General features: G+C 58.4%; 2 protein-coding genes across 3 annotated transcripts; one reads left to right on the top strand and one right to left on the bottom strand.

Moving 5' to 3' along the window:
* The first annotated feature begins 820 nt into the window (after positions 1 to 820).
* On the top strand, positions 821 to 16,835 carry Tle2 (TLE family member 2, transcriptional corepressor). The gene is made up of 20 exons (XM_059251830.1): positions 821 to 1,126; positions 1,248 to 1,345; positions 1,683 to 1,746; positions 2,042 to 2,086; positions 4,033 to 4,095; positions 6,379 to 6,453; positions 6,560 to 6,737; positions 6,967 to 6,986; positions 7,723 to 7,833; positions 8,785 to 8,829; positions 9,064 to 9,213; positions 10,956 to 11,094; positions 11,750 to 11,910; positions 12,688 to 12,758; positions 12,896 to 13,145; positions 13,465 to 13,712; positions 13,789 to 13,936; positions 14,699 to 14,849; positions 15,684 to 15,760; positions 16,662 to 16,835. Exons 1-20 carry the CDS (start codon positions 1,103 to 1,105, stop codon positions 16,767 to 16,769), a joined length of 2,226 nt encoding a protein of 741 aa, XP_059107813.1. The 5' UTR covers positions 821 to 1,102; the 3' UTR covers positions 16,770 to 16,835.
* Positions 16,836 to 17,576: 741 nt separating this feature from the next.
* Tle6 (TLE family member 6, subcortical maternal complex member) lies at positions 17,577 to 25,244 on the bottom strand. Of its 2 annotated transcripts, XM_059251901.1 has the most exons (14): positions 25,063 to 25,244; positions 24,642 to 24,683; positions 22,853 to 22,918; positions 22,520 to 22,769; positions 22,401 to 22,417; positions 22,129 to 22,210; positions 21,947 to 22,020; positions 21,831 to 21,868; positions 20,977 to 21,235; positions 20,644 to 20,891; positions 19,531 to 19,672; positions 18,591 to 18,741; positions 17,951 to 18,027; positions 17,577 to 17,790 (listed from the first exon to the last, which is right to left on the bottom strand). In XM_059251901.1, exons 1-14 carry the CDS (start codon positions 25,093 to 25,095, stop codon positions 17,686 to 17,688), a joined length of 1,584 nt encoding a protein of 527 aa, XP_059107884.1. In that variant the 5' UTR covers positions 25,096 to 25,244; the 3' UTR covers positions 17,577 to 17,685. The 2 variants fall into 2 exon arrangements, with proteins under 2 accessions (XP_059107884.1, XP_059107883.1); XM_059251900.1 differs by having other exon boundaries at positions 21,831 to 22,020.
* Positions 25,245 to 27,759: the final 2,515 nt, after the last annotated feature.

Here is a 27,759-nt window from a genome sequence, read left to right as displayed (position 1 = left end):
ATTCCAAACCCAAGTTCTGCAGGGGCCACTGAGCAAGACCTGTCTCCAAAAGTAACAGGAGGGTGGGGGCGTGGTTTGGAGCCTAGAATCCCCTATTGAGGGGCTGGGGGCATGGGCAGAGTGGAGCGCGCCCCCCCCCCCAAGATGTTCTAGTGCCTAGGTTCGATCCCCAGAGCTGAGGTCCTGTGTACTAATTTGAGGTGTCTGGCCCCCTTAGGAGCCCCATCTGATAGACCCAGTGGTCTGGTGGCGGCACCAGCATGCAAGTCAAGAGCTCTGTCCGGTCCTGCACCTCTGATGCTCAGAGAGGCCACTCGTGAGGTCCCCACAGCGGGGCAGCATTGGCCGGCGAGCACAGCCGGGGTCTGCCCTCCCTAGGATCGGTGTGTGTCTCTGCTTCGCCTTTGAGGGTGTTCGTCCTTCATGGGGCACCGTGTCGCTGGCTCAGAGAAACCACTTGCATCCCCCAGGGCTCCCGGAGTGCACAAGGAGATGGTTTTTTTTTTTTCCTCTTTCATTTTTTTTTTTTTTGCGTGGGGGTGGGGCGGGAACCTAGGCGCTAACTCAAGCCTCAGTTTCCCCCAGCGGGTCTGGGAGCCAAGGAAGCAGACCGGTGCCACCTTAAGGCGGGTCCCGCCCGCGGCTCCCAGCCGAGCCCCGCGGAGGGAGGCGGCTCCACAGCCACCGCGGCCACCGGCCACCAGCGCCGACCCCGGGCGGCGGCCACGGACCTGCGGCGGGCGCGGGTTGCAGCTGCCCCCGGGCTGGACGACCCGGGCGAGCTGGCAGGAGGCGGGGCGCAGCGCGGGGTCCGGGTCCCCTGCCCCCGGCAGGCTCTCCCTGGCTGCTCTTTCTTTGCGTGAAAATCCCTCCCCCAGCTCCCGCTTCTCTCTCAGCTTCTCCAGCCTCAGTCTCGCCGCACCCCAGCTCTAGCTTAGCACCCCAAATTCTACCCCCTGCTCTGCCCAGCACCCCACGTTCTACGCTCAGCCTTGGGTTTGCACCCTAAATTTCTCCCCCCAGCTCCACCTCTGCACCCTAGCCACATCCCCAAGCCTCCACGAAGCTGGGGGGCCCCTTCTCCCACCTCTCCATCAGCAGGATGTACCCCCAGGGAAGGCACCCGGTAAGTACGGAGATCCCCATCTCTGGCTGCAGGAGGGGAGGACGAGGGAGGGGACCCCTGCCTGCTGGTGCCCGGGAACTCACCCCCCACACACCGTGTCCTTCCCCTCTGTCCCCCTCAGACCCCGCTGCAGTCCGGCCAGCCTTTCAAGTTCTCAGTCCTGGAAATCTGTGACCGGATCAAAGAGGAATTCCAGTTTCTCCAAGCCCAATACCACAGGTGAGGGGGGCCCCCCAGCTCTAGGAACTGGGAGGCCCCCCAGGGAGCGGGACCTTGTGGAGGGGGCGTGGTCTCCAGGGCAAGGGGCAGGGCTCACTGGGCCCATTGGAGGGCTTCCTGGTGGAGGTGGCGCTCCCTAGGTGAGGTGAGTGGGTTCTGGGAAAGCCTTCCCTGAGGAAGGGTTTGATCCCACCCAGGAGGGTAGGCCTGGGGTCACCAGAGCGGGGGACAGTTTTTAAAGAAGTGGGGGGCAGGCACCCCCACCTGTCACTGTGGAAACTGACCCACGAGGGGTGTGGCGAGGTGGCCCCCTTTCTTGTCCAATCTTCCTGTCCAGCCTCAAGCTGGAGTGTGAGAAGCTGGCCAGCGAGAAGACAGAGATGCAGCGGCATTATGTGATGGTAGGGTCCCCGCCCTGGCTGCTCCTCCTCCTGCTCTCCCTAAAGAGGGAAGCCTGGGGTATCAGGCGCTATTTCTATGGGTGTCCCCCGAACCCTCGGTCTTGGGGACTGCCTGCTTGTCCGTCTCTCTGAGCCCAACTCTGGCCCACCTTCTGGGTTCCCCTTCTGGGTCCCCATGGGACTCAGGGCTTTCATGTCCTGCCCTGATACTCCCCACTCCCGAGGCTGGGGCAACACTCCGTGTCCCCAGGGTGGGGCTGGCTGTCCACACTGGCCAATGCTGTCTCCTTTGCAGTACTACGAGATGTCCTACGGCCTCAACATTGAAATGCATAAACAGGTGACCCTTCGGGGACGGGGGTCTGTGGGAAGGTGCGACGCACATCCTCGGGGGCAGAGGTCATCCTCAAACATCTTCGGAGGCCTCAGAGGGCCGCCCCAAGGCCAGGGGAAGAGATTTTAGTCTTGTAACAAAAAGTATTCTCAGCATCTAGGGATAGTGGCCTGAGCAGGAACAGCAGAGGGAGTGGAGTGTCCCCATGGAGGAGGGCCTGGGCTGTAGGCCAAGGAGGTCTTGGAGGCAACTTCCATTCCAGCAGGGACTCCATTGCAGAGCCAAATCTCTGCAGTTGTGTGATAGACCCCTGGGAGCCTGTGATGGACCTGGGAATCTGTGGTGGATCCCGGAAGCCTGTGAGCCTGTGGTGGACCCTGGGAGCCTATGGTGGACCCTGGGAGCCTGTGGTGGACCCTGGGAGCCGGTGGTGGACCCCAGGAGCTGGTGGTGGACCCTGGGAGCCTGTGATGGACCCCAGGAGCTGGTGGTGGACCCTGGGAGCCTGTGGTAGACCCCAGGAGCTGGTGGTGGACCCTGGGAGCCTGTGGTAGACCCCAGGAGCTGGTGGTGGACCCCAGGAACTGGTGGTATTCTGTGTGTGCTTCTGATGAGTGGCCTGGAGTCCTGGGATGACTGTTCTCTCTGTGCTTGGCCTGCTACCATGACTCAGCCTGGCTCTGCCTTTTGGAGATAGACCACAGGGTTTTGTGTCAGTCTCTGGGTGTTCTGAGATGGCTCTCAGGGTTCTGAGTTCTGAGCTAGCCATGAAGATTCTGAGCTAGCCCTGAAGATTCTGAGCTAGCCCTGGAAGTTCTGAGCTAGCTCTGGAGGTTCTGAGCTAGCCCTGGAGGTTCTGAGCTAGCCCTGGAGGTTCTGAGCTAGCCCTGGAGGTTCTGAGCTGGCCCTGGAGGTTCTGAGCTAGCTCTGGAGGTTCTGAGATAGCCCTGGACCAACAGGATAGCAGGAACAGCAGAGGGAGTGGAGTGTCCCCATGGAGAAGGGCCTGGGCTGTAGGTTCTGAGATAGCCTTGGAGGTTCTGAGATAGCCCTGGAGGTTCTGAGCTAGCTCTGGAGGGTCTGAGCTAGCCCTGGAGGTTCTGAGATAGCCCTGGAGGTTCTGAGATAGCTTTGGAGGTTCTGAGCTAGCCCTGGAGGGTCTGAGCTAGCCCTGGAGGTTCTGAGGGCTCAGGGTTCTGAGATAGCACTCCAGGTTGTAAGGTTAACCCTGTGAGCTTCTGAGGCTCCAATGAGTGGCACTGGGGTTCTGAGATGTACTCTCCATTGTGAAGATTGACCCCAGAGGTCCATAGTCAACCCTGGGTCCCCAGAGTGGCCAGTGACTTTGGGGGTCCTGAGGGTTCAGAGACCTGTAGATGAATGGATTCTGCTCCTGAGGACCTAAGATTCCATGGCAGAGCCCCACACTGGGCTCGCTGTGTAGATGCAGAGTGGACTAGGGGCAGGATGCCCTGGGGGTCGGCCTGCTGGGTTTCTGTGGGTCTCAGTGCTGATGTGGGCAGCAGGAGGGCTGGTCCCCTGGTCCGTGCAGTAAGCACCCTTCCCTGGTGAAGGACACAGGCAGGTCTGGTGGGGGACAAGAGGCAACCACAGAACACCCTCCACCTCCAAAGACTTGAGGAGAGGTGGGGTACTGCAGCTGGGCACACACACCCTTCACACAGCTTCTCTGGGGCGTCGTTAGGACCCCCGGGCTCAGACAGTGACCACAATGCCTCTGAGATCTGTCCGTCTACGTTCCACACTTCTGAGGGCTTCACGGGGGTGGGGGGATGGGGGGGTGTCTGACTTGCAAGACCACAGCCTCCATTTCCCCATTGCATCAGGAGGCCACGACTCCCCAGTCAGTCAGCTTCGCACATGCTCAGGACACTGGGGGTCGGGGTGGAGGAGGTGGCTGTTCCCTCCAATCCCATCCATCTTGTCGCTAGGCTGAAATTGTGAAGCGGCTCAGTGCGATCTGTGCCCAGATGGTCCCGTTCCTCACACAGGAGGTGAGTGCGGCTGGGCAGAGGATGGGAAGGGACAGGGTGGGTGTCCTGTGGAAATGGAGGCCACGCTGACGCGGCCGAGGACACTGGCTGACGGCGCAGACTAGGGACTTTCTGCTCATGTGTCTGCATGCGCGTGCATGAGGAGGCCGGAGGTCAGCTTCCGTGTCCTTCCCCAGGTACCATCCACCCCCATTTGCTTTTACTACAATTTTATGTATCTATTTAACTTTATGTCTGGGTGTTTTGCATGCGTTCATGTCTGTGTACCATGTCCATGCAGTACCTGCAGAGGCCTGAAGGGGGCGTCTGGTCCCCTGGAGCTGGAGTCACAGGCGGCTGTGAGCTGCCTTGGCGGGGCTGGGAACCGAACCCGGGTCCTCTGTAGGAGCAGCCCGCTCGTTAACCACTGGGCAAACCCACTATTTATTTTTTGGGAGGGGGTGCATGGGCCACAGCACACATGTGGAGGTCAGAGGCCAACTTTCAGGAGTGGGTCGTCTCCTCATACCATGTGGTTTCCAAGGATGAAAGGAAGGTGGTAGGGCTTGGCTACAATCGTCTTCACCTGCTGAGCCATCTTGCCCCGCCCCTACCCCCTTTTAATAGACAGGGACTCTGTCTGGCCTGGAAATTTGCCAAGTTGGGGATGCTGTCGGATCAGTGAGCCCCAGGATCTTCCTGTCCCCTCGAGGAACTCGTGCTGGAATTACAGGCACACCCCACACTCCACAGGGGCTCTTGGGGACTCGAACTCAGGTCCTCATGGTTGCAGGACAAGCGCTTTACTGACTCAGTCATTTCTCTAACCCTGGCTCTCTGCTCTGGATGGTTAGCTAGGGTACACCTGTACCCCACGGCTCACAGGCCTGCGCTGTGTGACCTTAGGCAGGACACATGCCTCTCTGTGCTTACCTCCTGCTTAGGGGATCCTGAGGGTTAGGTGAGCAATTACGGGCCTATTCCTTACAGAATGGTGCTCGGTGGGATGGGCCACACGCAGGCCACGCTGCAGGTTCCCACTCCCAAGTTAGCAGGTCCAGGGCCGGGATGTGGGGAGAACGGGGAACACCGCTTCAGACCGCAGAGTTGGGGAGTTCTGGGATAGGGGGTGGAGATGGGGGGGGGGGTTTGGCCGCCCAGCCGTGTGAGTGAGCTACATGCTGCTGAGCTGCGCGCTTGAAATGGTTCAGAAAAGTAAGACTTGTTAGGTGTTTTTAGTAGAGTGATTTTGAAAACACAGAGTCAGCGCGGACAGAGGGGACCTGGGTAAACATCAGAAAGCTCTGTGGCCCCTGTGAGCAATTCCTCAGTCCTGCTGACTGCGGGACCTTGGCACTGGCCATTGGAGATGTTCCTCCAGAGACGTGAGAACAGGTACTACCTCAGGGTGGGCACCCTACGCAGCCAGCGTCCTCAGCTTTCCTCCGTGCGACCTACTGCCCCTCCCCCGAGGGTGGGCAAAGATCTCCTCACAGTGGGGCCAGTGTCCCATGCCGGGTCGCCAGCCATGTGTGCTCAAAAGTATTGAATTCATCCGTATTTAATGCTGCAGTGCTGGGGATGAACATGCTGGGTGGGTACGCTCCTGAACTGCTTGCCCAGTCCTAGGCTGCCCATTCTGGGGTGGGTGCTTGGTATGTGGATGCTTGGTATATGGGAACTTGGTATGTGGGTACTTAGTACATGGGTACTTGGTACATGGATGCTTGGTATTCGGGTACTTGGTATGTGGGTGCTTAGCACGTGGGCGCTTGGTACACTGGTGTTTTGTGCGTGGGTGCTTGTTTACGCAGCTATCTGTGGGGGTGTGGCCGGCACCCTGAGGAGGATGGGAGCGTGCCAGCAGCCCTCAGGGTCTGGAACCGGCCGGAACCAGCCCCAGCCAGACTCTGACCGTCAGTCAAGGTGTATTCCTGTATTTGTTTCCTTTGTAAAGGAAGCTGGGTGACTCCTGTCATTCCAGCGCTTGGGAGGCCGAGGCAGGAGGATTGCTGGGAGTTTGAGACCTAACTAAGCTGATCATGAGACGGAAAACAACCAGAGAGGGGCCGGGAAGGTGGCTCAGTGGATAAAGCTCTTGCCACACAAGCATGAGGACCTGAGTTCAAATCCCCAGCACCTGGGAGGAGCCAGGCACAGGGGACAGGGGGACCCTGGGCTGTGAGACCTGGACTCAAAGCTAGGTGGGGGACAGCCAATACCCGCCTCTGAGACAGAGAGCTAGGGACAGAGAGAGACAGACAGACAGACTGGGCCTCCGCTCAGCGTCCCCTTCGCCCGCAGCATCAGCAGCAGGTTCTCCAGGCCGTGGACCGAGCCAAGCAGGTGACCGTGGGGGAACTGAACAGCCTCCTGGGGGTGAGTCACCCCAGCCCACCGCCTCGGGGACGCCCCATTCGCCCTCTGCGCGCCCCTGTCCGCGCCCCCTGCCCCCCCTGGCCATCCTCTCCCCCTTCAGCAGCAGAATCAGCTGCAGCCGCTGTCTCACGCCCCCCCTGCACCTCTCACCCCGCGCCCAGCCGGCCTGGTGGGCGCCGGGGCCTCGGGGCTGCTGGCCCTGTCCGGGGCGCTGGCTGCGCAGGCCCAGCTGGCGGCGGCAGCCAAGGAAGACCGCGTGGGTGTGGACGCGGAGGGGTCCAGAGGTGAGTGGGTGGCCCCGGGTGACGCTGGCAGGGACCATGACCGGGAGGGTAAGGGATAGTAGGGGTTGCGGCCGTAGGGTTCAAGTTTCCTGCTGTGTGCCCTTGGGACACCACTAACCCTCTCTGGGCATCTCCCTGGGAGGGTTCTGAGCTGGGAAGGAACTGTTCTGTGCACCGTGGTGTCTAACCCCGAATTCTGTTTTCTGGGTTTTCTGCCATCTTCTGCCAGTGGACAGAGCGGCGAGCAGGGTGAGTTCACATGGCTGTGGGGGGCGGGTGCACGGGACCACACTAGAGCCACCCCACCTGGTGTACGGGGTGCTGGGGCTGGAACCCAGGGCCTGGTGAAGACAGGGTCTCACTCCGCAGCCTCAGCCGGCCTCTAGTTCTGGGGTTGTGTACCACCAAGCCAGCTGTGGTTTGATTAATTTGAGGCACGGCCTTGCTTTGTAGCCCGCACTGCTGTAGCCGGCGCTGCACCGAGCCCTCTGCCTCAGTTCCTCAAGTTCTGCTGTAATCGGTGTGCCTCAGTAAGACCGGCCAGGGTCATCACGCAGGCACACTCCTTGCTTGGCTCAGGCTTTGTTTGAGGGTTCGCATCCCCCAATCTCAAGTGGTTGGCTATGGGTGTTTGATGGATTACAAGTCCCACTGTAGTGCATTTTCATGGGACTCAGTTTCCCCATCTGTACAGAGCCAGAGAATTCAGCACTGGGGCTGAGATAGGGTAGATTTTCCCCCTAGAATCCTCAGTGAGGGCCTGGGGGCGTGGTCAGGGTGGAGCCCCGCCCAGAATCCCCCTGTGAGAGGCTGGGGGCGTGGTCAGGGTGGAGCCCCGCCCAGAATCCCCCAGTGAGGGGCTGGGGGCGTGGTCAGGGTGGAGCCCCGCCCAGAATCCCCCAGTGAGGGCACTCAGGGTTCGCTGGACAAGAATGTAGTCTGAGAACCCACCTTACACCCTTTACCCCTTCCTGTCTCCCTGCAGAGTGCTTCCCCCTCCCCTCCGGAGAGTCTGGTGGAAGAGGAGCATCCTAGCGGCCGAGGTGGCAATGGGAAGCAGCAGAGAGCAGAAGACAAGGATCTCTCAGGACCTTATGTGAGTTCGGGAGAGAGACGCAGAAACTGGGGTAGACAGAGATGGACCTGGATTCGCCCCTGAGCAGATCCTTGGGAACTGTGTCCATGATGCTCACTCTATAGCCTTCTGTAGCCTCCTTTGTGGAGCACCTGCCAATCAAAAGACACTTTGTCCTACCAGGCTTCACGGCTAAGTGTCTGTAGCCAAGGGGACATGCAGCTGTTTTGATATATTTCCACCGTGAGCTGCTGCGGGTATTGCTCAGAGGTAGAACACCTGCCTAGAATCTTCCAGTGATGGGAATGGGGGCGTGGTCAGGGTGGAGCCCCGCCTAGAATCTTCCAGTGAGGGCTTGGGGGCGTGGTCAGGGTGGAGCCCCGCCTAGAATCTTCCAGTGAGGGGCTGGGGGCGTGGTCAGGGTGGAGCCCCGCCTAGAATCTTCCAGTGAGGGCTGGGGGCGTGGTCAGGGTGGAGCCCCGCCCAGAATCCCCCCGGGAAGGGGCTGGGGCGTGACTTAGGGAAGGAAGGCTTCTAGGATGCCACCCTCATCAGCACAAGGGGTGTGAGCTTGGGAGGGAAGCCAGAGACGGCACTTCTGTAGACTTCGGTTCAGGTTGGCACCCTTGGCTCCTCCCTGTGTATCCAAGTGTGATCTGTCCTGCTGTCCGGGTCAGGAAAGGCGTTTTCAGCATCTGGGAATGAAGGTGGAAGTTGGTGTTCCTCCAGAGGGCGGTGGGAGCGAGGTTGAAGGAAGGCCTCCTGGGCGAGCATGGTCAGGCTCCCTGAAGGCAGCGAGGCTGAGTGCAGGGGAGGTGGTGGGTCAGAGGTGGACAGACAGACCTGCCTGAGAGATGTGTTGTGGAGTTGAGGCGGGAAGGGGGCTGGGCATGGTGTGGAGGCAGGGGCATGACGGGCTGTGTGCCCCCCCCCCCCGTTGTCTCCCCGCCCCCCCCCCCCCGTCCCCCCCAGGAAAGCGATGAAGACAAAAGCGATTATAACCTGGTGGTGGATGAGGTGAGACGCTGGGGTTGAGCAAGGGAGGGGGACGGAGGGGAGGGGGAGAATTCCTGTCTCTGGATGCCTGCCACAGCGCCGGTGGGAACACTGAGGCCCACAGCGGAAGTGGGCTGCCCCCTTCCCTGGCTTCAGACTCCAGGAGTGAGGTCCCCGGGTGAGTGGGGAGCCACGTGGCGGCCGTGGGAGTCTTCTTCACCCACTCCCCGCTCAGTGTCACCTCCTTGAATTCAGGACCAACCCTCAGAGCCGCCCAGCCCTGCGACCACCCCCTGTGGAAAGGCGCCCCTCTGCATTCCTGCCCGCAGGGACCTCGCGGACAGCCCGGCCTCCTTGGCCTCCAGTTTGGGCTCACCACTTCCCAGAAGCAAAGACCTAGCCCTGGTACGAAAGAGGGGTGGGGAGGCTTGAAACTCATTTTATTTATCCCGGGGTGGCCTGGAAACAGACAGAGTGCCATGAGCAGATCAGCCAGGCAAGGGGAGCCCAGATTTTCCCATTCGTTGGCGTTTGTGTGCTTTCTTTTTTGTGTGTTTGGTTTGGGTTTTGGTTTGTTTCTGAGACAATATTTCTTGGCTACCAACTCTTCATGTCGTCTAGGATGGCACTGAATTCCTGGTCCTCTTGTCTGAGGAGGGACAGGTGACTCACCACAGCTGACATTTCTTCTTGATTCTTTGGGCCCCTCGTTTTTTGTTTTTGTTTTTCTACAAGACTCTGCAGGGTCTCAAGGAAACATTTTCAAATCAACTTGGTGGCCAAGCTGGGTGAAGAAATGGGACCCAGCTGGGTCACTCACTTCCTGCAATGGCGGGCACACCCCCCAACCCCCACCCCAGTTCTGGGTCCCGGCTGGTCTGAGTGCCCCTGGAATTCAGCAGAGGCCTCCCCTCCCCCACCCAGATGTCCCCGGAAGTCCGGGCTACCTCCCGGGGGTCTTGCGCAGACCCTCTGCCCTCTCTTTTACCCGGGGCTAGAGATGGTCTGTGTCTAGGCCTTCCAGCCCCTGCAGGTTGCCATGGCAACTGCCAGCCATAGTGGGCTCCAGTGTGTGTTACCCAATCCCCTCCCCACTCAGGGAGACCTTAGGGGTGCAGGGCAGCTCTAGCCGGCTGGAGAAGCCCCCAAAGGTGTCCCTCAGCCCACCAGGGTCAACTCTGTCACCAGGATCACCAGAGGATCCGGAGTCCAAAGTCATTCTCCTCTGTAGGCGGTTAGCTCAGGGCTAGCCTCGGCTACCCAAGCCCTGTCTCCAAAACACATCTCCAAAAAGAGGAGGCCTGGCTGGCGGTGGCCATCATCAAGTCTCCCCTGGGGGCCCTAGGGACAGAGGTGGATGATGTGCCCCAAGTGGGGCCGAGGACCTCTGAGGCCAAAGGGTCCGCTGCTCTGGCAGTCTATCAATTTCTTTGTTTTTTGAGACATGGTCTTACTATGTACCCGAGGCTGGCCTCCAACTCACAGAGATCCCCCTGCCTCTGCTTTGGAGCGCTGGGATTAAAGTTGTGCACCATCACATATTGTCTAGCTTCTAAGTTAAAATTTTTTGTTTTGTTTTTTTGAGACAAGGTTTCTTTGTGTAGCCCTGGCTGTTCTAGAACTCCCTCTGTAGCCCAGGCTGGCCTCGAACACAGAGATCTGTCTGCCTCTGCCTTCTGGGTGCTGGGATTAAAGGCGTGCGCCACTACCAACCAGTGAACATTTTTTGAAAAAACGTGTGTGTGTATGTGTGCGCGCGCGTGCATATGTGTGTGTGTGTGTGTGTGTGTGTATACACAAGTGCCATAGTGCACACGTGGAGGTCAGAGGTCAACTCTGGGGAGTCATTTCTCTCCTTCTACCATGTGGGTTTTAGGGATTGAACACAGATTGTCAGGCCACAATCACCTTTATCTGCTGAGCCATCTTGCCAGCCCAATCGCCTTTGTCACTGTCTCTGGGGAGCACATTGCTGTCCCCAAGAGTCCCCACCTGTCTGCATGCACCCTCCACCGTGAACCCAATTCACACCCACACTTCGGGGGTGTGCTCACCGAGTGCCTGAGAGACAAGCTGGTCCCCGCCCACTCCCCTCCTTGGCTTCAGAGTGGCCTCTGCAGTGACTAGTGACCCTTTGTTCTCCACAGAATGATCTCCCCACAGGCACTCCTGCCTCCAGGTCATGTGGTCCCTCTCCACCCCAGGACTCGTCCACCCCAGGGCCCAGCTCTGCCGGTCACCTCTGTCAGCTGGCGGCTCAGCCAGCGCCATCCACAGACAGCATTGGTGAGTCCCCGCCTGCCCAGCATACCTCTGTCCCAGAGGGACCCTCCAAAGTAGAAAGGATGAGAGAGTTGGCGGTGGTGGCCCACACCTTTAATCCCAGCACTTGGGAGGCAGAAGCAGGTGGATCTCTGTGAGCTGGAGGCCAGCCTGGTCTACATAGTGAGTTACAGGAAAGCCTGGCTACACAATGAGACCCTGTCTGGAAAACCAAAACCAAAACCAAAACCAAAACAAAACAACAACAACAAAAACCTCCAAAAACAAAAAAACCCTCAAAAAACAAAGAAGAAAAAGTGAAGAAAAGATAGAGAGGCTGACGGATGGACCCCAGATCCCAAATTTACCACCTGGAATGGCTTATAAACCCAGCCAGGTGCTGCCTCGCTCTGGGCCTTAGTTTTCTTGTCTTGGCTGCTGCTCAGGCTAGGAAACTGAAGCCCTGGGAGACAAACTGACCCCCCACTTAATGATTGCGACACAAGCCTGGGCCAGCACCAGCTGTGTGACCTCAGGCTAGACACCCGATCCTTCTGAGCCTTGGTTTCTCCTCCCACTGAGTCTGGGTTTTTGAAGGATGTGTGGGAGTTCATCAGCTGAAGGACAGGGGAAATGGGATTTGGGTGTCTGAATGTGTGTCCTGGCCCTTCTCACTCAGCCCTGAGGAGTCCCCTGACCCTGTCCAGCCCCTTCACCTCGTCCTTCAGCCTGGGCTCCCACAGCACCCTCAACGGGGACCTCTCCATGCCCGGCTCCTATGTCAGCCTTCACCTGTCCCCCCAGGTCAGCAGCTCTGTCGTGTACGGACGCTCACCCCTGGTGAGTCCTCGGGGTACAGACTACCAGGATGGTCAGCAGAGCCCGGGGATCTCTGGGGGCGGGGTGGGGGGCAGAGGGAGAAGCCTACTTCATCCAGAGAACCAGAATTAGTAAAGAGAGGGGCTGAGACTGGGACTCAGTGGTAGAGTGCATGCCTGGCACCCACGAAGCCCAGGGCACCGTTCCCGGTGCCGTTTAACTGGGCATGTGGCGCATGGTGCATGCCTGGCACCCCAGCACTGGGGAGCCGAAAGCAGGCGGATCAGGAGTTCAAAGCCAGCTCATGACACATAAGTCTGTTTCAAAAATGAATGGGGGTGGGGGTGGTGGCGCACACCTTTAATCCCAGCACTCGGGAGGCAGAGGCAGGCGGATCTCTGTGAGTCCAGGCCAGCCTGGTCTACAGAGTGAGTTCCAGGACAGCAGAGAAACCCTGTCTTGAAAAAAGCAAACAAAGCAAAGCAAAGCAAAGCAAAACAAAACAACAACAACAACAACAACAACAACAAAAAGGGGGTGGGGTGGGAACAGGAGGCTTGGTCCAGCCTGTACGCGGGAAGATGATCTGAGCCTCGCCCAGGTTAGCACATGTAAAAAGGAATGCGGCTGGGTTAAAAAGCCTGGCCTGGGAGGTTGTTTAAAAAGTCCAGTAGCATCAAGCTTGCAAGTGTTTCTGCTTGCTTGGGGAGGGGCCGAGGGGCAGATGGGCGTGGGATGGGACCTAGGTGAGGGGGTGCGGGCGCCCCTACCTTGGGTCACGTCTCTGGCCTCTGGCAGATGGCATTTGAGTCACACCCGCATCTCCGAGGCTCGTCCATCTCCTTGCCTGGCATCCCCGGGGCGAAGCCGTGAGTAGCACGTGGGCTGCGCTACCTCCAGGGTGTGTGGGGGGCATGGGCCCCTGACTTCCTGGGAACACACTGGCAGCTCGGGCACCTGTGCTGGGGTGGGGTTGGCCTCCCACCCGTGTCCGCGACCTCCTCAGGGCCTACTCCTTCCACGTGTCTGCGGACGGCCAGATGCAGCCCGTGCCCTTCCCATCGGATGCGTTGGTGGGCACCGGCATTCCCCGCCACGCGCGGCAGCTGCACACGCTGGCCCACGGCGAGGTGGTGTGCGCCGTCACCATCAGTGGCTCCACACAGCACGTGTACACGGGCGGCAAAGGCTGCGTGAAGGTGTGGGACGTGGGCCAGCCGGGGAGCAAGACACCAGTGGCGCAGCTGGATTGCCTGGTGAGGGTGGGGCCTGCAGGGCTGGGCGGGGTCAGTAGAGTCAGGGCGGGGCCTGTAGGACCAGGGCGGGGCCTGTAGGACTGGGCGGGTCCTGTGGGGTTAGGCGGGGTTTGCAGGACTGGGCGGGGCCTGTAGGACCAGGGCGGGGCCTGTAGGACTGGGAGGGTCCTGTGGGGTTGGGCGGAGATTGCAGGACTGGGCGGGGCCTGTAGGGCCAGGGCGGGGCCTGTAGGGCCAGGGCGGGGCCTACAGTAAAGGTAGGTCTGTGGAAACCCGCGGCGGCCCCAACCCTGCGCTGGCTTGCTTCTCACTGCGGCAGAACCGCGACAACTACATCCGCTCCTGCAAGCTGCTGCCGGACGGGCAGAGTCTGATTGTGGGCGGCGAAGCCAGCACCCTGTCCATCTGGGACCTGGCAGCACCCACACCGCGCATCAAGGCGGAGCTGACCTCGTCCGCCCCGGCCTGCTATGCGCTGGCCGTCAGCCCCGACGCCAAGGTCTGCTTCTCCTGCTGCAGCGATGGCAACATCGTGGTCTGGGACCTGCAGAACCAGGCTATGGTCAGGTGTGTGCGGCGGCCAGGGACGCGGTAGGGGACACACAGGTGGATGTGGGCATGGACGCCTGCCCTCCACCCACAGGCAGTTCCAGGGCCACACGGACGGGGCCAGCTGTATAGACATATCGGACTACGGGACCCGGCTGTGGACTGGGGGCCTGGACAACACTGTGCGCTGCTGGGACCTGCGTGAGGGCCGCCAGCTCCAGCAGCATGACTTCAGCTCCCAGGTGCACCCGCAATCCCACCTCCCCCAGGGTGCCCCTCCCTGGCCCGGATAGGATAGGACGCGGGGTCAGTGGGGAGGGCTGGGTGGGTAAAGCGTTTGTCTAGCTAGCAGCATGAGGACTTGAGTTCAAATCCACATGAAAAGCCAGACGTGGGGCTGGAGAGATGGCTCAGCGATTAAGAGCACTGGCTGCTCTCCCAGAGGACTTGGGTTCGATTCCCAGCACCACATGACGGCTCACAACTGTAACTCCAAGATCTTTTGACACCTTCACATCCAAAACACCAGTGCACATAAAAAAAAAAAAAAAAGGCCAGGCATTATGGTACCTGCTTGTAATCCTGGCATGTGGAGACAGGGGGATCCCCGGGGCTGGCTGCAGGGCCAGAGGTTCAGTGAGAGACCCTGCCTCAAACACTAGGTGTGGTGGCACATGTTTTCACGTCTTTAATCCTGGCACTGGGAGGCAGAGGCAGGTAGATCTCTGTGAGTTCCAGCATGGCCAGAGCTGCATAGTAAGACCTTGTCTCAAAAATCCAAAATAGTATCAAGGCAAAGAGCGACTCACTGCAGTGTGGTCCGCCCCCCGCACTCCCAAACACACACTCAGAAGCAGGCCTTGGAGGCCGGGCTCAGCCCTGGACCCTGAGCGGCTCCCTCTGCTCAGAATCCCGCAGTTCCATGTGCTAAGGAAGATGTGACCCCCGCTAGCAGCGATGTGGGGCACCCCTAGGTCTCAGCGCTCCCTCCTCTCTTGGCCTAGATTTTCTCGCTGGGCCACTGCCCCAACCAGGACTGGCTGGCCGTCGGAATGGAGAGCAGTCACGTGGAGGTCCTGCACGTGCGCAAACCTGAGAAGTACCAGCTACGCCTGCACGAGAGCTGTGTGCTGTCACTCAAATTCGCTTCCTGTGGTACAGGCCCCGGAGACCCCGTGGGGCAGTAAAGGGAGGGCGGGGCACCCCCAAATGGTCAAGTTAGAAAGGCAACCATTTATCCAGGCCTGTCCACCCAGCCACTTATTGAGGTCAAAGCCAGTTTAGGTAAATGCCCAGACACACAGATGTCTCAAAATAAATAAAAGGATGGAGAGGTGGCTACCAGGTGAGGTAAACACGCCTTTGAGCCCAGCACTCAGGAGGCAGAGGCAGGTGGATCTCTGTGAGTTCCAGGACAGCCAGGGCTTCACAGAGAGAAACCCTGTCTTAGAAAAACAAAACCAAACCCACCACAAAAAAGCTACTGAAGCCGGGCGGCGGCGGCGCACGCCTTTAATCTCAGCACTTGGGAGGCGAGGCAGAGTCAGGCGGATCTCTGTGAGTTCGAGGACAGCCTGGTCTACAGAGCGAGATCCAGGACAGGCACCAAAAAAAAAAAAAAAAAAAAAGCTACTGAAGTCATTCCATGTTGACCTCTGACCTCCACACATCAAAGATAAAAGTGTTTTTAAAAACATGTTTTCCTCATGCTAGCTGCCAATACAAAAAGACTCAGCCAATTGTTTTTGAGACAAGGTATTCCCTGCAAGTCTGGGTTGCCTTCAAGCTCACAGCAACCCTCCTGCCTCAGCCTCCCCCATCTATGGCTTCTCTGACTAAAGTAGCCAGTGGTTTGGGGTTTGACTGGCAGCTCTCAGCTTTTTGACACTGCAGAGTAGCAGGCCGGGGTGGAGTTTCAAAGAGCCCAGGAGCAGAGCCCCTGTCCTGGGAGGTCCTGGTCCGTCACCACCAATCTTCTGTCCCGCCCAGGACGCTGGTTTGTGAGCACAGGCAAGGACAACTTGCTCAACGCCTGGAGGACACCCTATGGGGCCAGCATCTTTCAGGTAACCACAGTCCCCAAGCTGGTGACCACCTCTGTAGTCTCGTGTCCTGGACATTTCCTGCTGTGGAGCCCCACACTTCAGGTTCCGTACTGAGCACAATGTCCCTGGGGTCCATGCTGCTACAAGTGTCAGAGTGCTCCAGTTCATGGCCGAGTGATAGTCCTGGAAGTGAACGGACCATGCTGAGGGCGCTGGGGGCTTTTCATCCACTCCAGCGACAGTGGGTGACTCCTACCACAGCGCACATCTGTTTCCCTCTGGATGATTGCCATTTCATTATTTCATTAGATGAAGTGAAATTTGAAAAAGGGCCTCACAGTCCTGCCCTAGTCACCTGAGGGTGGGATGGTGGGCATGTGTGATACTGTGGATGGAGCCAGGGTTTCACGGATGCTGGGTGAGCACTCTCCCCAGTCAGCCCCAAGCCTGGACAGCAGCTTCTAAGTCTCAAACTTTTGGATGCAACATAGCCATCTTCCAAATTTCCCATCCTCCCCAGCAACCTCCAATCCTGAGTACTACTGTTCTCTCTTGAGGTAGCGATGTGGAACCCCTTTATATCAACCCTTCGCATGTCAGGATACCGCTGACCCCTTGAATATGGTGACAAAGATCTGTGATCCCAGCACTTGGGTGGGACAGAGGCATGGCTGGTTTGAGGCCAGTCTGGTCTAGAGAGAGAGACTTGGAAGGGGAAATCAGGTGATTGTAAATGTGTGCTTTGGTGTCAAGCCTGCTGAAGTCAAGCCACGATGAGTCCCGTCACGCTCGCCCCCAGCTAGAGGGTGCTGGCCATGTCCACATCCATCAGCCTTTACAGTCCCCCAAGCACCACGCTTCCGGCTTATGAACTTCATGGTGACCATGTGGCTGCCCCTCACCTCCGCTTTCTCTGTCCCAGTCCAAAGAGTCTTCTTCCGTGTTGAGCTGCGACATCTCCAGGAATAATAAATACATCGTGACGGGCTCAGGGGACAAGAAGGCCACCGTGTATGAGGTGGTGTACTGAGCCCATGTGCGTGCGTCTCCAGGTCACCTGCCCGAGGATGGCCACTCACTGTCCACTCTGCTCATACCCCGGTTCCCTCCCTCCTGGCTGGGTGGGGCTGGAGGCCCTGGGGAAATATAACTGTATTTATCGACTTGCTTTGTGTGTGCGTCAAGTGATCAGAGGCCGGGGCCAGCTGGGTGTCAGTCCCTATTGGTCTTTACCCTGATTTCCAAACAAGGTCTTGAGCTCGCTGGCATGGTAGGCCTATCATTGAGCCCCAGGGACTCTGCTGTCTCCACACCTACAACTGGGATCACAGGTGTGCCACTTTTAACACATGGGATCTAGGGATCTGAACTCAGGTCCTCAGGCTTGCCTGCAAGCACTTTACCAACTGAGTGATCTCCCTAGCTCTGTTAAAAACAAAACAGGGCAGGGTCCGGCCTCTGTGTAGCCCTGGCTGTCCCAGAACTCACTCTGTAGACCAGGCTGGCCTTGAACTCGGAGATCCTCCTGCGCCTGCCTCCTGAGTGCTGGGATTAAAGGCGAGCAAGAGGATGGCTCAGAGCCACAAAGTCCTTCCAAAACTTGGGTTAAAAAGTGATAGGACAGCTGGGCAGTGGTGGCGCACGCCTTTAATTCCAGCACTCGGGAGGCAAAGGCAGGCAGATCTCTGAGTTCAAGGCCAGCCTGGTCTACAGAGCGAGATCCAGGACAGGTACCAAAGCTACATAGAGAAGCTTGTCTTGAAAAACCAAAAAAAAAAGGGGGGGGGGATAGGACAATATCCCTTCAGAGGACAGAACAGACCATCTCTGCCTTTTCAATTGCTTTATTACATGTGATGAGGGGTCGGCACACCCATGGGACCCTCACACCCACCACCACCCACCACTGTGCAGCTGGGAGAAAGAGAAGATGGAAGTTGACGCTGTCAGTACTTGATCTGGTACACTGAGGCACAGTCCCCGGATCCCGTGACGATCAGCCTGCCATTGGCTGTCACGTCACAGCAAGTGACAGTAGCAGACTCAGGGACCTGTGAGACAGCAGGCTGAGTGAGCCCACAGGATCCACCTGAGCCCAGCTCCTCTCCGCCCGGAGTTTAGGATCGCCCCCCCCCCCCCCCCCCCGTGGGGATGCCGCCGAGGATCCCATTGACATCAACTCCCCCAGGGTCCCACCCTGCACAGGAATACCTGGAATATTTTTGCTCCCATGGGCATGCTGTGGATGGTGACAAGGTCGTCCATCCCCACGCTCACCCACCATTGGCCTGGGAGGAGGTCGGGGGGGAGAGTGAGGTTACAGAAGACCCCACGCACCTACTGTCACCCGACAGCCAAGTGTCTGTCACCCCAGCACTCAGGAGGCCGAGGAAGGAGGACTGAAGAGTTTGAGATGAGGACCAAAAAGGCAGAACAAATGGAGTTTTCCTGTTCTGCCTTTTGTTGTTCTGTTTGCTTTTGGTGTTTTAACAAGAGTCTTTCACAGGCAAGGCTAGCCCCAAACTCCCCATGTAGCAAAGATGACCCTGAACTTCTGATCCCTGAGGGGGTTTATGTCAATAGGTGGTGTTGGGGCCAGGTGGTGGTGGCGCACGCCTTTAATCCCAGCACTAGGCAGGCAGAGGCAGGAGGATCTCTGAGTCCAGGCCAGCCTAGTCTACAGAGTGAGTTCCGGGACAGCCAGGGCTGCACAGAGAAACCCTGTCTTGAAAAAATCAAAAAGTGTGCAGTATGGTGGGGTGTCAAAGCACTGACCGGGCACTGAGTCCACAGAGCGGAAGCTTCTGGAAGGTCAGTGACTGCAGTGCATGGTTGTTCTGGGACTCCTTACCGTTTGGGGAGAACTTGAGGTCTAGGATGGTCTTGTCCTTGGTGCCCACAGTGAGCGCCTCACTCTTTTTGCTGTTGTACAGACACTGCTGGCCGTTGGCCAGGCCCAGCAGCAGCCAGTCTTCCAGGGGATTGCGAGACAGGCTCATGATCTGGGGTGAACAGGGCAGAGGTGCAGAGATCAGACCCCAACCTGGCAGGTGGCAAGGGCCGTTTCCCGTCACAGTCCCCGTGCCTCCCTTTACAGGGTTAAACAGGACCGTGAAGAATCCGTCTCTCTCCCTTTTTGGTTTTATTAAGACAAAGTCTCACTCTGTAGCCGAGGCTAGCTTGTAATGACTCACTACATAGCCCAGGCTGGTCCTGATCCCCAGCATAAAACATTTACGACGACAGTCTTTGAGACAAGTCTCATGTAGCATAGGCTATCCTTCAGGTCCCTGTGTAGCTGAGGATGACCTTGAACTTCTGATCCTCCTGCCTCTACCTCCCTTGTGTTGGGATGTCAGGCATGGTGGGGCACAATGCTGGAGATAGGACCCAGCACCCTAAGAAAGAATTCTACCCACTAAACGCTGGCTTACTTTCTCTTTTGAGACAAGGTCTCACTATGTAGCCCAGGATAGACACTTTTCATCCTCCTGTCTTGGCTTGAGTACTGGGATGAGAGAGTGTCTTTGCCACCATGCCCATTATAACAAAAGGTTGTCTTGTTTTTCAAGACAGGGTTTCTCTCTGTGCAGCCCTGGCTGTCCTGGAACTCACTCTGTAGCCCAGGCTGGCCTCAAACTCAGAGATCCACCTGCCTCTGCCTCCCGAGTGCTGGGACTAAAGGTGTGGCCACCACTGCCTGGCTGACAAAAGATATCTATCTATATCTACCTGACCTGGGATGTCGTCCCCCGCCCCATGTCCGTCCAGCCCCAGCCGGGTCTGTGCACCTGGGACTGAAATGTGTGTTCCTGCAACACCTTGGCCGTCCGCAGGTCCCAGCATCGCAGACAGGCGTCCAGACCTCCCGTCCAGACATTGTCACCTTTGACCACAAGGCTCTTGGCTGCACTGACAGGGCCTTCGAGGTCCCTAGCCAGAGAAGACAGCAAAGGAGGTGAGCCTAGCCTTGGGGCCCATGTCCCTGAGGTCCCCCAGTCCCACTGCCAATCCAACCTGCAGGTAGCCCTCTACCTTTGGCGAGAAGGGGACAGTGACGTCATCCCAAAGTCCCTGCACCTAATGGGTAACTATGTTCCAACCAACACGAGTGTGCTGGCACACACCTATAATTCCAGCCCTGGGAGGCTGAGGCAGGACTGCCACGAGTTCTAGGCCAGCCTGGGTATATAGTGAGAACCTGTCTCAAACAGAGGGAGAACCAAACAGCTACTCAGGAGGCTGAGGCAGGAGGATTGCAAGTTAGAGCTATACTGGGCTACATTAGTGAGCTCAGTTATCAGCCTTGCAAGTGTCACATGGTCTGACCTCAAGAACCGAGCAGGGCTTAGCAAGGTGCACCTGTCACCCCAGCACTGGAAAGACTGGGCTAGCCTGGTCTACAAAAATGAATAAAAACAAAAGTGTTGGCTCCCAGGTGGCTCAGCAGGTAAAGGTGACCCAAGTTCCATTTCCAGGAACCCATTCGATGGAAGAACAGTCTCCTGCAGGTTGTCCTGAGCCCCTGCTAGGCACCATCCACAATACAATGCATGTGCAAGGCACACACAGCGCTTAGGAGGTGGAGGCAGGAAGACCAGAAGTTCAAGGCTGTCCTCTGTACTTGAGGCCAGCACGGGTTACAGGAGAATTATCCTAAACAAAAGGTCAAAAGAGGACTAGGGTGGGTGGGGTGGAGCCCCGCCTAGAATCCCCCAGTGAGGGGCTGGGGGCGTGGTCAGGGTGGAGCCCCGCCTAGAATCCCCCAGTGAGGGGCTGGGGGCGTGGTCAGGGTGGAGCCCTGCCTAGAATCCCCCAGGGAGGGGCCCGGGATGTGGCTCTCCTCTGGAGGGGGGTTGGGCCATGAAAAGCCTCAGGATGTGTCCTCAGATCCGCGTCCGCACCTGACCACTCCCTGACTCCGTAGGTCCCATATCCTGACCACGCCGTCCGTGAAGCCAGCGAAGGCCATGTTCTCCTCCGAGCTGGCCAGGGCCTGGCAGGACAGGCCCTCACAGGGCAGCTGGCACTTCTCATACAGGGACGGGGCTGCCAGGTCCCACACGCTCACGCCAGGCAGGTTGTGTCCACCCGCGAACAGGGTCCTGCTGTTGGAGGACAGCTGACAGGTGCGCAGGTACGCCCCGCTGGCCTGCGGAGGGCGGTGCCCATGAGCAAGCGTCCATCCGCCCTCCCCCCACCCCCTCCCCGGCCCGGGCACCTTCCCTGCCCAGCACCTGGTTGCCGCATTGCAGGTTGCTTTCAGGGAATCCGTCCTCCGCCACCTGCTTTGTTAGGCACCACACCTTGACGCCACTGCGGCTACAGGTGAAGACGTGCCTTGTGAAGCAGCTCACGGCCAGCGCCAACAGGAGCTCCTGGTGTTTCAGCACGCGTACCTTCTGCAGGGCTTGGGGGAGAGCGACCATCTCCACTTGTGAGAGCGATGCATCAGGCCTCTTCCAACTGTATTCCAAGTCCTCGGAGTCCCAGCACCTGCGGACAGGGTCTCAGGGTGTGAGATTTTCAAGACACAGTCTTATTGGTCCAGGCTGAACTCCCCATGTGGCCAAGGCTGGCCTTGAACTCCTGATCCTCCTGCCTACACCTCGAGTGCAAGGAGACACACTCTAATTCTTCCCACAGCCACGTACGCTTCCCCACTCTGTCTAAAATGCTTTGCACAATTAGACTAAACTCCTATGCACCCTCTTATGGCCCTAATTATTATACTTCCTCTTCCAAGTCGTCTTTCTCCAACTACGGGATTGGGAAAATCTGTGTTGAGATTTAAGTGAGGGATTCCTTCTCCAACCTTTTAAAAATTGTTATTACGTTTTACTTATTAATTTGTGTGTTTGTGTGTGGGGGGTGCTGGGGTCAGGATAACTTGTGGGAGTCAGTTTTCAATCATGTGGATCCCAGGGATCAAATTCAGGTCCAGGTTTATCAGCAAGCACCTTTACCTGCTGAGCCCTCTTGTCGGCCCCTCCCCCTTCCACCACCAGTGAGGACAGGAGTGGGGGAGGGAGGGGCAGGGGTGGGGGACGGAGGGGCAGCGTGGAGGTAACTTTGCCCTCTCCCTACTCACAGGGGCTTCAGAAATGGACCAGCACTTTTAGAAGATTCCTGTGGTGCGAAGAAAGAAGCTGATCCTGCTGCTTGTGACCTCCCCCTCGCCAAGTCTGCATCCGGGTACCTGCTCACCTGGGTCTCCTGTTGGGGCTGGCTGATGTCCTTTTGGGAGTCACCAAGCAGATCCAAGGGAGTCAGGACAGGGGCTGTATGGACAGCAGGGTTCAGGGGCACCCAGGAGCCTCGGCCTCCCCGTGGCCCCGCCCCCGTGGCCCCGCCCTCCGTGGCCCCGCCCCGTGGCCCCGCCCTCCTACATAAGGAACTCAGGCTGCTGCTGCGCTTGGGTTCAGGCTCCAGTTCCAGTTCCGAGTCGCTCAGGCACGAGCTCTTCCTTTCCTGGGAGACAGAACTGGGTCAGCTGGGGGACACATGACCCAGTGGGACCCCGCAGACGCCTGGGGGTCCCCGGGCTGCGGCTGGGATCCTCCTGGGGAGGTCAGAGTGTAGGGGTGAGGTGGAGGGGACGGGAGGGGACACTGTAGGGCGAACTGGCGTGTGTGGGGGGGTCTCAGCCAAGGGTACTCACCAATCTCAGCGGCTTCTCTGTCGCCATGACAACAGGCAAGGAGGAGAGAGATGGAGAGCAATGAGGTTTGCCCGGACACCCAAGGCGCTCCCCGCAACCCCTGAGTGAGGGACCCTCACCCCTCTGTGCCTGCTCGTTGTCCTGGCCATCCGTGAAAAGTTTCCAGAGCTCCCAGGTCAGGGTGTCTCTCCAGAACTGGGGCTCCTTGTCCCACACGGGCTGTGGGTCCTGCTGCTCCTCAGCCTCTGAGAGGCACTGCCGGCGTCTGGTGGACGGCTGAGGCCCCGGGGTGGCTTTGGGTTTGGGCTCCTCGGGGGCTGCGACCTCTGGGCTCTGCTTGGCTTCTTTCTTAGCCCAGTCCTGCTTGGCCTGGACAGAGCCCGTGGGGACTCGTGAGTCACACACACCACCGACTGGTGCCCGTGCCCTCCAGCTCCAGGGTGGATACTCACCTTGACCACATCCAGGATGTGCGGGGAACTGCTGAAAATCTCCATCAGCTTGAAGAAGTCTTCCACCTAGAACAAGTTAGGATTGCACCTCGCTGAGGCACTGAATGTGGGGAAGGGGAGCGTGTGGCCACGCTTGGCACCTGACAATCCCTCTGTACACAGAGGCAAGCTCTGCCACTGGGGATAAACTGCCATTGGGCACAAACCACCTCTACACACCCACGCACAGTAGTATACACCTGTCCCTGCAGAGGCTAAGACAGGAGGATCAGGAGTTCAGGGTCATCCTTAGCTACATACTGAATTTGAGATCCTGTCTCCAAAAAACAACAAAACAAAAAACCCAAATCCAAAACCAAACCAAAATCTTCAACTAAAAACGCAGTTAGCACCACAAATAGGGCTTGGGATGCCGCCCTTGATGTACAAGGCCCTGGGACTTTTCCCCAGCATGGATTAAAGGCCTTAGTGTTTGCACATAGGGAAACTGAGGCCCAGAGACTCAAACAGCAGCCTTGCTCCTTCCCCTTTGAGCTTTTCCCGAGCCTGCCCCCCCCCTCCTCCCCCTTGGAGGGCAGGGTCCCAGGGAGCTGCCTCCCAGGGAGGGGATGATGGATTCCAGGGCAGCACCAGCCTGGGGCTGCACAAAGCCCAGGGGAGCCCTCCCGATCTCCCCCTGGCTCATTAATGTGCAATTTACCGGCACTTTAGTGCGCCAGGCGCTCAGCGTGAATGGAGGGAGAGTTGTCTCTCCCTCCTGCTGCTCCCAGGGAAGTGGGGGGGGGGTTGGTGCAGGAGGGACCCGGGAGTGAGGCTGGGGGGGGGCGGTTAAAAGCAAGGGAGCTGGGGAAGCCAGGAGCTACAGGCAGTGGCTGGCCGCACGCACCTGTCAATCATTCCCTCATGACTAGAGCCCAGCCCCCCATTCACCCTTCACTCTTGCACCTGATGCCAGATCAGTCCCCTCGCTCTTCCAACCACAGCCTTCCAGGGCTCCTACTGCTCACCGGGCAGGGGTAAAGGCCCAGAACATCCTGCAGCCTCCCAAGCCCTGACCTATGCCCGCGCCCCCCCCCCCTTCCCACTGCTCCCACACAGGGCCCCTGCAGATGGCCGTTCCTCCTCCTGCCGGGCAATGTCCCTCTCCCAAACAGGAGCATCCCTTCTGCCCCTGCTGACCTACTCAGTGCACCTTCCTGACAACCCTGAGCTGTAGCCCACACCCTGCCCACGGGGCTCCTTCAGTCTCCGGGCCTCGCTCTTTTCCCAGCACCTCTGCTGGCCTGGCGTACGGTGGGTGGCTGCTGAGGCTGCCGAGGGTCTTGAATGAACAACCATGTTCTGGTGGCTTCCTGCCCACCCATCCCCGGCTGCCCACCCCCTACCCACACCCCCCCTGAGCTGCAGTCCTGGCCCTGGCTCCCCGCCAGTGACATCTGGCCCCGGGCATCGCCTCCTTCCTGCCAGTGCCCTTGAGAAAGGGGCCAGGTGGTGGCAGGGGAAGCGGATGAGGACGCACGTGCCTTGGCTTGGGCAAGGGGTGGGGGTGGGAGGGAAGAGCGGGGCGCTCCTCTGAAGGCCTGTCTCCCGCTCACGCATGGGACCTGTGCATAGATAGCCCTTACCCAGGAGCTCCAGGGCACCTGGGGCCTGGGCAGGGAGGATGAGCCACAGCTAGATGTGAGGACTCTAAGCCAAGTCCCTCCTACCTGTCTCCAGCCCTCTGTGGCTCCCACCTCCCTGGAATCTTATCTCCACCCCCCACCCAGAGAGAACGCCCCCAGCTCACCTGTTTGTAATGGTCTTCAAAGGACTGATTGATATTGGACACCTGCAATCACAGCAGGGAAGGGTGGGTCTGTGACCCTGAGCAAACCCCCTTCACCTCTTGGATCTTGTTTATTTCACTTTGGAGACAACAGAGGCCCACAGAACCCAGCCTGGCCTTGAACTCACTATAGCAGAGGCGAATCCTCCTGCCTCATCTCCCTGTGCTGGGATGACAGGTGTGTACCACTTAGCTGTTTATTTTTAAATAGACTACTACTAACTACATATATCGCCTTCAACTCCCTCATGCAGCCCCTCAGGGCCCTGCCTGCTCCTCTGCCGGCCGCCTCCTCTCTAGTTCACACACAGGCCTCCTCCCTGCTGCCCACACCCCCCTCCTGCCACAGCTACGCCCCTAGGCTGCCACTGGGGTGGCTTACCAGGTTGGAGATGTTGTCTAGCTGGATCATCATCTCAGAGATGACTCTGATGGGGGGTGGGGGGTGGGAAGCAGTTGAGGATCCTTCTAGAAAGAGCCCCTGTATCTGCCCTAGGGCAGAACCCCACAAGGACGAGCCACCTAGTCCATAGAGGGAAGGGGCCACCCCAAACTCCTAAGTCTGATGCAGGGCTTTTGCGCATGCAAGGCACGTGTATTTTGCCATTGCTTATTGGAGACAGGATTTGGTGGCTGTGTGGCCCGGGCGGGCCTGGAACTCGTCATCCTCCTGTCTCAGTCTGCACCACTACAAAAATCAACACCCTGGCTTAAAACCAAACCAAAGTGAACACTTCACTGGGAACCAGCCTTCCCTGCCCTGGTGGATGCGGGGGGTGGGGGGGGTGGGGTGGGGGAGGGGGGGAGAGAAGGGGAAGGGGGAGGGGGGAGGGGGAGGGGGAGCCTGAGGAAGCTGTCACCTGTTGAGGTCCTCCGGAAGCTGTTCCATGATGGAGGAGTACCTCTTCGAGAAGCTGGAAGGCTGGAAAGGTCAAAGGTCAGAACCATAAAGCCTACGGCACCCCCAACTCCCAGATACGCCCTCCCCCAAGGTGCCCGGTCAGGTCCAGCTTCTCGAAGCCCCTGAACTCTTGGGTTACAGGACCAGCCATGCAGGGGGCACAGAAGGACCTACTAGATCTAGACCCTGGTTCTCACCTTTCCTGATGCTGCGACCCTTTAAATACAGCTGCGGTGACCCCAACCATAGAGTTACTTCGCTGCTACTTCATAACTGTGATTTTGCTACTGTTACAGACCATAATGTAAACAGTTGCTATGCAGCATATCGGATAATGGGGTCTCGGCCTACGTGTTGAGACCCTCTACCCTGGAGTCAGCTCCTGCACAGCCCCTAACATGACCTTGACCTTTAGGGAAGGGAGGAGGAGAGGGAGGAGGGGACATCAGCCTATTTTTTTTTTTTGTTTTTTGAGACAGCGGCTCAGACTGCACTGACTCCCAACTCAGATCCATCGCCTGCCTCTGCCTCCCGAGTGCTGGGATTAAAGGCGTGCACAATTTAATCACAGTATAGTGCCAACAGACCAGCATGGTAGGCGGGGCTCCACCCTGACCACGCCCCCAGCCCCTCACTGGGGGATTCTAGGCGGGGCTCCGCCCTGACCACGCCTCCAGTGGGCGGGCCCTCACCCTGCACACCAGACCAGGTGACATCTAAGTGCTAATCACCAGTGATTGACATTTGGAAAGCCTGTTGGCCTCGACTTCCCGGGTTGTTTTCACCTGCGCAGTGGGGTCGCAGTGCAGATGCTGTGTGAGGCTGTCATCCTAGCTAGGTCTGCAGAATTGCGAGTTCCAGGCCAGGCTGGGACAGTGAGACTCAAAAGTCTCCAACCCCCATCCCCCAATAACCCAGTGTGGAGAGAGGAAGCCGACTGCACCCCTCACCACCTCTCTCACCAAAATCCCGCCGACGGCGCCATTGCTCTGGCTGCAGGAAGTCATCTAGTAGATTCTGGAAGTCACAAGTCCTGCAGGGAGCAGGTTCAGTTTAGACAGAAAAGCCGACCCCCGTCCATCCCTGTGGCCTCCCCACCGTCAGGACCCAGCTGCAGAGGAAGCCCCTTCCCTCTTCCCCATGCTGTCTGCATTGCTTAAGCCCCGTCTCTACCGCAGGGGCTACAGTTCCAGAACCACCCTCAGCTAAGCATGGGGTGCTCATCCCTTCAGATACCGAGAATAGAGTACCGGGAGCAGTCATGGATGTGGTAAATCGCAGAGGGTTTTGAGGGACGAGTAGGAGTTTGCCAGGCGTACTAATTAAGTATGCATGGGGTGTACATAATATATACACACACTCAGGCACACACGTAAAACGTTTTTAAAAGAAGAACTTCGGAGACGAATGACGTTTGGTGCACTCTCCCATCATTCAACCTGAGCAAACGCCTCGCTTAGGTCAGTTTTGTGCGGGTCCACGCCCCTCCCAGCTCCCCCACCCGCGCAAACTGCCTGCAGGAAGCAGGCTGCCCCCACGCACCACCTCAGAGGACCGGGAGGCCCAGGGGATCCCAGAGGAAGCCGCAGAGGTCAGCCAAGTTCAGGCCGGGAGGAAGCCCCTCCTGCTGGGCCCCGGGCCATTTGACCCCTCCGACCCCGCCCCCTCCCAGGTCCTGCCCCACCCCGCCCGGGGCCACGCCCCCACCGGCACCCACCCAGGGAGGCCCAGTCCGGCCCAGGCCACAGGTGCACGTGGGCTCGGGGCTGTGCGCGCCGCCCCTGCAGGCGCTGCCCAATCAGGAGGCCGGGAGCCCACGTGGGCCGCGAGCCCGGCTGCTCATTGCTGAGCTCGTGGCCCGGCTGTCAATCACGCAGTTCCAGGGCTCGCTTTAACCCTCGCGTTCCCGGTGTGGTTTGCTAGCTGGGAGAGGACTTCGGAGTGTTTGGTGAAAAGTCTGAATGTTTGGGGCATGCGCGAGGGGTCAGCAGGTGGAGGTGACTGCAGCCAAGACCTTTGAGTTCAATCCCTGGGACCCACATGTTAGAAGGTGAACCCACTCTTGCACACACACAGAGACACCCCGTATAATTTTTTTTTTTTTTTAAATCTGGGTGAGCTGGAGAGATAGTTTAGGAGTTGAGAGCACTGGCTGCTCTTGCACAGGACCCTGGGTTC

The sequence above is a fragment of the Peromyscus eremicus genome, unplaced genomic scaffold (assembly GCF_949786415.1).
Source record: "Peromyscus eremicus unplaced genomic scaffold, PerEre_H2_v1 PerEre#2#chr22_unloc_1, whole genome shotgun sequence".
NCBI lineage: Eukaryota > Metazoa > Chordata > Mammalia > Rodentia > Cricetidae > Peromyscus > Peromyscus eremicus.
This window is presented reverse-complemented; position numbering and strand designations above follow the sequence as displayed.